Raw genomic sequence first — 8,168 nt, forward strand, 5'->3', positions numbered from 1 at the left:
AAAGAAGAGTGGCAGGACGCTCGGGTGGTGCTGGGCTCAGCCACCCCGCGCCTTTCCTCGGTGGATGAAAGCGGCCGGGGAGGATCGGGTAAAGCCGCGGCCAAACTGTACCTGACTGGCAAAGAAATGCCCAATGACTTTAACGATGACCTCCTCGTTCTTGTCCGGGGTTTGGTCTCGTGGCACAAGGACTTCCGTGCTGGTTACGTTTTACAGTTCGTTCACCTGGAGCGAACCACAAGAGGCTTCTGTTGTGGAAGAGCCAAAATCCTCCACTGCCACAGTCACGACAGCACCAGGCACCCTGTGTGTGTCTCCCCCTTCCTTGGGACCAACGAGAACCACCACCAGAACATGGGGGCTGAGGGTCAAGACATCGCTGAGACCACTGAGCACCCGGGATTTGTCCCCCTGGGGTGGGCAGGGGTGATGGGTGATGCCCAACTTTGCATCCCCGGGGCACCACCCCCCACCATTTTGCCACCTTTGCCTGTCACGTGGCCAGCGGTGAAGGAAGGCACCTTGATGTGGGCTTCAAGCTTCATTTCTTCTTTTGCGTTAAAGAAGTTATCCTCTTTCAGCTTCCCAAATATTCACCCCTGGGCCTGGGGAGGAGACGGATGCGAAGGAAAACCATCAGGCAGCGCCCGCTGTGCCCCTCCATCCCCAAAGCTGATGATGTCCCCACGTCCAGCAGCATCAAAACCACGGTACCCAGCAAAGAACTCCCCTGGTGCTGAGGGAGGCCAAGCCAGGCTGGCAGCACCGTGGTGACCACAGGGATGCTCTCGACTTGGCCCTTACTGTCCCCCCCACCCACAGCCCCCACCCAGCGCACCTTGAGCTGAGCCTCAGGCGGCCCCATGATGATGACCATCCGCTCGCTGCCCTCGGGACCTTCTGACGGGGGCGATCTGGGGAGGGATGGGGTAGAGGGAGCATGAGCGCGGCCCCCACTTCGGCAAGACTTTCCCTCGGTGGGATGTCCCCCCCCAGCGCAGGGCAACCCCCCCATGCAGGAGCATCCCCTCCCACCCAAGCCGGGTTGATAACCAGGGTGCTGCAGGCCTGGCCTTCTACTAACGACAGGACGGAGAGGTGGGCACATGCCAACCTCATGAAGTTCAATGAGGCCCAGTGCAAGGTCCTGCACCTGGGTCGGGGCAATCCAAGCACAAATCCAGGCTGGGCGGAGAATGGATGGAGAGCAGCCCTGAGGAGAAGGACCTGGGGGTGCTGACTGATGAGAAGCTCAACATGAGATGGCAATGCGTGATCACAGCCCAGAAAACCACACATATCCCAGGCTGCATCAGAAGTGTGGCCAGCAGGGTGAAGGATGTGGTTCTGTCACTCTGCTTTGCTCTGGTGATACACCACCTGGAGTACTGCATCCAGCTCTGGAGCCCCCAACATAGGAAAGACATGGACCTGCTGGAGCAGGGCCAGAGGAGGCCACGGAGATGCTGTGAGGGCTGGAGCCCCTCTGTTGGGAGGACAGGCTGAGCGTTGGGGTTGTTCAGCCTGGAGCAGGCGCCGGCCAGGGGGGCTCCGTACAGACCTGAGAGGTACGCCCAGGAGCTCTATGGTCGGAGAGAAAATGAGAGTCAGTGATGGCCCCAGCGTGCCAGACCTTTCCCAGCCACCCCCAGCCCGACGCAGAGCAGCGTGCCACCACTGTGAGCCCGGCAGGGACACGGGGACAACGCTTCAAGCCCTGAAACCCTGGGGTGATGTGCAGCCCCATCCCAGCGCGATGGGGCTGGGAGGCGCATGGGGGTCCCAGTTACTCCCAGTCCCTCCCCGCTGCCACATTTCCACCCGTGTCCTGCCTTTGTAGGGGAAAACCAGGACACAACTCTCTCCTGCTCTGCGTTCCAGCAAGTGCAACCAGATGCTACCTGCAAACCACCATTGCTCACGTGGAGGACAAGACCCAGCTCCCCTGCCCAGGCTGGATGCCACTCTCGCTCCCAGACCTCCATTTAAACCACCCACACCGAGGTTTTGTGCTCCTCGCAGCGAGCCCATGCTCCCCGTGTCCACCCTCTGCTTCTGGCCACGGGCTGCTCCATGGCTCCTACACCAACATGTCCTCTCCTGCCCAGCCACTCCTCAAGGCCAGCGTGGACACCGCACCTCCTCACTTCCCTCCCTTCACCAGGAGCCTCATTCCTTCTCCTCCATCCTTCCCAGGTCTCTAGAGCTCCACAGTTGAAGCTACAGCCACCGGCCCCAGGTCCTGCTGAGGATGCAGTCAGAAATGACCACTCCACGGTGTGAAACGTAAAGTACTTGGGTGGAAGGAGCAGAGGCCTCACCAGGGTGGCTTCAAAAAGGTCCCACAAAGCTTTGGGGTGAAGGAGGTCCCACCAAACACTGCCCTTCGGGACACCTGCCCAGCTCTTCTCCAGCACACCAACAAACGCTCAACCAGACGGTTCCCCAAGGCCGCGCTTGCTCGGGCCGTCGCTGCAGGCAGAGCATCCTCCCGCACAGCCAGACCAACCGACCCTTCTCAGTGCCCTCCGGGGCCACCGCGCACATCACACTCACGCCCCTCCGCACCACCAGCCTGGCACTCACCCTTCTCCTCCGACGGCTCTGCTGCTGGCGTTGCCAGGAGAAAAAACCAGCACAAGTAAATGAACCTGTGCAAAAATAGAAGTTAAAGAGGACTGGCCAGTAAGGATAAAACAATATCCCGTATCTTATGAGGGGAGGAAAGGTCTAAAACCAGTAATTGATTCATTGTTGAAGGATGGATTGTTGGAACCCTGGATGTCACCTTACAATAGTCCAATTCTACCGGTCAAGAAGGCTGAGGGGAGATAGAGATTAGTCGCAGACCTACGAGAAGTCAATAAACGAGTACAGACTCGGCAGCCTGTGGTTTCGAACCCATATACCCTCCTGAGTAAAATATCGCATAATCGTAAATGGTTTAGTGTAATAGACCTTAAAGATGCCTTTTGGGCCTGTCCGTTAGCAGAGGAGAGTAGAAACTTATTTGCCTTTGAATGGGAAGATCCGGACACCGGGAGGAAGCAGCAACTCCGCTGGACCTCCCTGCCTCAAGGGTTCACAGAATCCCCAAATCTATTTGGACAGATGCTAGAGAAAATTTTAGGGGAGTTCCAGGCAGAACCCGCAGTACGAATCTTGCAATATGTAAATGATCTGTTGGTATCGGGAGAGAAAGAGCAGAAAGTCAGAAAGAGACATCGATACATTTGCTGAATTTTTTAGGAGAACAAGGATTAAGAGTGTCAAAGGCAAAACTGCAGTTTGTACAAAAGGAAGTAAGGTATTTAGAGCATTTAATTAGTGGAGGAAAAAGAGAAATCAATCCAGAACGAATTTCTGGGATTACAGCTTTAAGTGTCCCAAGAACAAAAAGAGAAATAAGGAAGATTTTAGGGTTACTAGGGTACTGTAGACTATGGGTTGAGGGATACACTCAATTAGTAAAATTTCTGTATGACAAACTAGTAAAAGAAGGTCCACTACAGTGGACAGAAGACAAACAGGAGCCATTACAAAAACTGAAACAGAAGCTAATAAAAGCCCTGGTTTTAGCCCTCCCCTCCCTAGAAAAAAAAAAAAGAAACCAAAATCATTTCACCTTCTTGTAAACGTGGCAGAAGGGATAGCGCATGGAGTCCTAATGGAGGGACGGGGCGGAGAAAGGAAACCAGTGGCATACCTGTCCAAATTAATGGACCCAGTACGTGGGGGTGGCCCACATGCATGCAGGCAGTGGCGGGGACCAAGGCAGTCCCAGGCGACCGAGCTACCAGCACCTGAAACACCCCATCTCTTCAGCGATGGAGCAAACCTTCTTCTGTGGGTACTCTGCTATTCCAGCACCACGTTTGGCAGGTGGTCAAGGAGGAACGATGAGAGTGGCCACACTGCACAGACAACTGGAGGAATGGTTGGGGTCAGTGTGGGCAGAGGAATCTAGCAGGGCCAGCAGTGCCCAGGAAGCCGCATCAGTAATGCCATGGCGGTCCCAGGCGACCGAGCTGCCAGCACCTGAAACACCAAATCTCTTCAGCGATGGAGCAAACCTGGGAGGAGAGGAAGTGACCTGGGGTGGGTCCCTTGTTTGGGAGGAGAGACAAGGGAGGAGAAAGGGAGGAGTCAAGGAAGATGAGGGGGATGTTCAAGCAGGGAAAATGGAGACAAGGGGGGATCAATCCCCCGTTAACTACCCCTGAAATCCGGCTCTTCCTTCTGGGACTGAGAGCCCTGTTGGCTTCTCACTCTTTGCTGTGGTCAGCAATTTCTCTTGTCACGCTCAGCAGTTTCACACCGTCTGTTCAATTAGCTACGGCTTACACTGGGCCCTAATCTCCAGCTGTGTGCCTTAATGCATACCCCCAAAGTTGTCTGCAGGTCACATCACTGTTTCCTATCCTCCATGTGCCAGTCTTCTCCGTCCCATGGTGGCTCTGAGCACCCTCCTCTCTGACCAGGCACCGTTTCAGCCCTTGGGAGTCACTCTTTCCCTTCGTGCCCTGCTGTCTGCCTGCAGCCTCATTGGCAGGCGCCGGGCACGCAAGTCCTTGCCTTGCACCGGAGACTGAATTGGACTCAAGCACGCTCAGCTGTGAAAATCAGGAACTTTATTTCTACAACCGAGTCAACATCAGCCCTTCTGCGCTCAGAGGAGCGCGGGCAGGACAGAGCAGGCCTCGGCACTGAGGCTGCCTTTGGCTCAGCAGGCATTGCCCCGGAAGGAAATGGTCGTGGAACAGGGCGGCCTGCTCTGGAGCCTCTTCGTCACGCTGCTCAAGCCTTTTTCCCCCACAGGACCTGCAGCAGCTCCTGCACCCGAGTAAAGAATTCCACCAGCTTCTGGAGTGGAAATGGGCAGGAGCTAATCGTGCCCGGTGGTGTTGGTGTTGGCCTTGGCCTCTGATAAGGGGTTGAGGCAGTGAGAAAATGACTCCAAGCCCGTGCTGTTGGAGTACCCCTTACTGCTGGGCTCAGTCCCATCTGGACCAGGATCCAGTTGTAGAAGTGCTGGGTGGAGGTGTAGACTCCGGGCCGTTTGGCTCTGGCACAGCCTCTCCCCCAGCTGGTCACCCCAACAAGCCAGAAGTAGTCCGCGTTGTTGTCTTTGCACACCAGAGGACCACCACTGTCACCCTGCAGGGGAGGAGAGAGGGTTGAGGTGGTGTTGGGTGGCCGCTGTCAGCGCTCTGGCCGGCTCCTTCTCTCTCCCAGCACCTGCCAGAGCTCTGCTCACTGCACACAACGGCGCTGCTCCGGCGCTGGAGCCTACAGAGCCTCGTGTGGGAGGGGGTGGAGGGCCTGTAAGGTCGGGCGCTCTCTCATCTCTGCACAGTGCTCCCGGCTGTGTGGAAGGGGGATGCTTTGGGATCTGGACCTATGGGCTGCCGGGAGCACAGGATGGGCTTTCTGGGCAGCGTCCCCGGGCTCTGGGACAAGGCGGGCACTGGGCAAGGACCTGCAGCTGGGGAAGGGGAGGTGAGCCCCAGCAGCAGTGGAGACCAAGCGGTGGCAGGGTGACTTGCCAGGCCAAGCACGTGCCGGGCGATGTTTGGGCGTTGCGAGAGGGCTGCCGGTGCTGCCGGGGCTTGACTTGCAGCACGTCCTACCTGGCAGGTGTCGATGCCACCCTGCGGATAGCCAGCACACAGGTTGTGGCTGTGGATGGCCCCTCTGTACCACCCGCTGCTGTTGCAGAGGTTGACATCAATGAGCTGGACCTTGGCCTCCTGCAGGACATCCGTTGACCCTGCAACTGTGAGCACAGAAAGCAATGAAGCCCCAGCAGCTCCCCCCCTGCCTGGGTGAACCCCTTCCCTAGGGCTTGGCTTTGCGTCCTGAAGGCACTGTGCCCGTGTTTCCCCTCTGTCTGGCTTTGGGCGGTGGGTCAGCCCATTCTCTCCGGAGGCATACGTCCCCGCAGCCTGACTGCGGCTTTCGCCTCCGCTCTCGGGAAGCCCAACCCCTCTCCCCAGTGTGCCGAGCTTGCACTCAGGACACCAGCACTTTTGGGGAACTCACATCTTGCAGTGGTGGCGCCCCAACCGCTGACGTAGCAGGTGTGCAGCTCTGACACTCTAAGTGAGGCGTCGGGCACACAGGCAAGCTGGGTGTAGTAGTTGCACTGGACCGGCTGGTCCAGCTCCAGCAGGGCGATGTCGTTCCTCTGCGTGATATTCCTGTAGTGCTCGTGAACCAGCAGCCGCTTAATATGGCGCACTTGGGCCTCGGGGCCCAGCCGAGTCAACTGGGTGGCCCCGATCACCACGCGCCACATGCTGATGTGCCTGGAAGGCAGATGGAGAGGGGGGTCAGAGGGAGCGGAGCCGCGTGGTGCAGCAGCCCCGCCGTTTCCTGCCTTCTGCTTCCCAGGGCAGAGAGGAGAGCAGTGCCACGCAGGCTGCCACCGCCCTGGCATGCCTTAGGCACGAGCCATGTGGCGCTGGAGGCTGCTAGGAAGCAGTGGCCCGAGCCCAGCCTTCTCCTGAGCAGTCTCTGGGCTGGGCTCGGCAGTGCCCAGGCACTGGGCGTACTGGCAGGAACGGGGATGGGAGTAGCAGGCGGTGCTGCGCACAGGGCACCCGCGAGGGTGGTGGGGACAGCCCCCTTCCCTGGCCCTCCTTACCTGGCCTCGATGAAGCAGTGTGCCGCCGTGAGGACCCACTGTGGGCTGATGAGGGACCCTCCACATATGTGCCCCGTGCCTGCTTCCCAGGGGTCCTGGATGCTGACGATCCAGGGCCAGGCTCCTGGACGGGCATCGGTGCCACCCACCACGCGCGACATGCCGTACTGGTAAGCCATGGGCCGGAGCCCGCAGGTCCCTCTGTAACCAGAAACTCATGACTGTCCTGCTCCACGGCGTGCTGCGCTTCAGGCTGAAGGTCAGCCCTCTTCCCTCCCCACAAGGCGCTGCACGGACAGCAGGGCCAGGGAACCCCCTGGGGCGGGCGGGCGTGCGCCCCTGTTTCTGCCTGAGCCCCGCAGAGGAGCTGTGCCAGCAGCCGGGGTGCTGGCCAGGATCTGAGGCTCCCAGGCGGGGTTGGGGAAGCTGTGGCCACGGGGGACAAGCGGGCTCCCTCCAGTGAACCCCATCAGGGTTGCCCAAGCTCCCCCCCAGAGCCTGGGGCCACTTACCCACAGCTGTCCCACGCGCCTTGCACAGGCCAGCACAGGGCCAGCAGGACGACGACGAGGAGCAGTTTCATTGCTGCCAGTGGCGGCACGTGGCACCTGCAAGAAGCGAACCGAGGGCCTGTCGCCACCAGTGCCGCAGCCGACGTAGTGCCCGCAGTGCTCACGCTGCCCACGGTGCTCTTGTTCCCGGGGCTGATGTCACAGAGTCGCTGGTTCCGGGCACCGGGCCCGGTGGCCTCTTGGCAGAAGGGGGGGCACCATGGGGGGTTCCCGGCAGGAGGGGAGGCAGAAGCCGGCATGGGACACCCCCGACAGACCCCCGCTGAACGCTCTGCCTGCGGGACGAGGCTGTGCAGGCCCCGCGGCAGGCAGCAGCGCCTGGCTGCGAGCGCTGCCTGCTGGCAGCAAAAAACCCCGTGTGGCATCGCGGCCTCTTGGGGAAGTTCACTGCCACCCCGCTCTCTGCAGCCCTTTGCCACCAGGGCCTTCCCAAAACACATACACCAGAGAACAGAACTGCTACAGGCAGCACGCACCTTTGTGGGTGTTGAGGAGCCCATCTGGCTACAGCCGCAGCAGGCAAGCGGTGATGTGCGTGTGGGACGAGTCCAGCACACCCACATGCTGCACTCCGTACCTATGCGCACGCCTGGGCGCACACACAGAATCACAGAATGGTTTAGGTTGGAAGGGACCTTGAACACCATCAAGTTCCAACCCCCCCAGCCTGGGCAAGGACACCTCCCACCAGACCAGGTTGCCCAGAGCCCCGTCCAACCTGGCCTTGATCACTTCCCGGGATGGGGCAGCCACAGCTTCTCTGGACAACCTGCCCCAGGGTCCAACAGCCTCACAGTCAAGAATTTCTTCCTAAGATCTATTCTAAACCTCCCCTCTTCCAGTTTGAAGCCCTTCCCCCTCATCCTGTCACTACACGCCCTTGTAAAAAGTCCCTCCCCAGCTCTCCTGTCGGCCCTTCAGGGACTGGGAAATGCCGGCACGTCAGTTTG

General features: G+C 59.2%; 1 protein-coding gene across 1 annotated transcript; it reads right to left on the reverse strand.

Annotated features, from left to right (window-relative positions):
* Positions 1-210: 210 nt before the first annotated feature.
* On the reverse strand, positions 211-6,807 carry LOC309685118 (acrosin-like; the record flags this gene model as incomplete). The annotated part of the gene is made up of 5 exons (XM_082500932.1): positions 211-225; positions 4,987-5,157; positions 5,631-5,776; positions 6,043-6,308; positions 6,647-6,807. The coding sequence occupies 5 exons, from the start codon at positions 6,805-6,807 to the stop codon at positions 211-213; spliced, it is 759 nt and encodes a 252-aa protein (XP_082357058.1).
* Positions 6,808-8,168: the final 1,361 nt, after the last annotated feature.

This window comes from Vanellus vanellus (genome assembly GCF_965231255.1).
Source record: "Vanellus vanellus genome assembly, contig: HAP1_SCAFFOLD_58, whole genome shotgun sequence".
Classification (NCBI taxonomy): Eukaryota; Metazoa; Chordata; class Aves; order Charadriiformes; family Charadriidae; genus Vanellus; species Vanellus vanellus.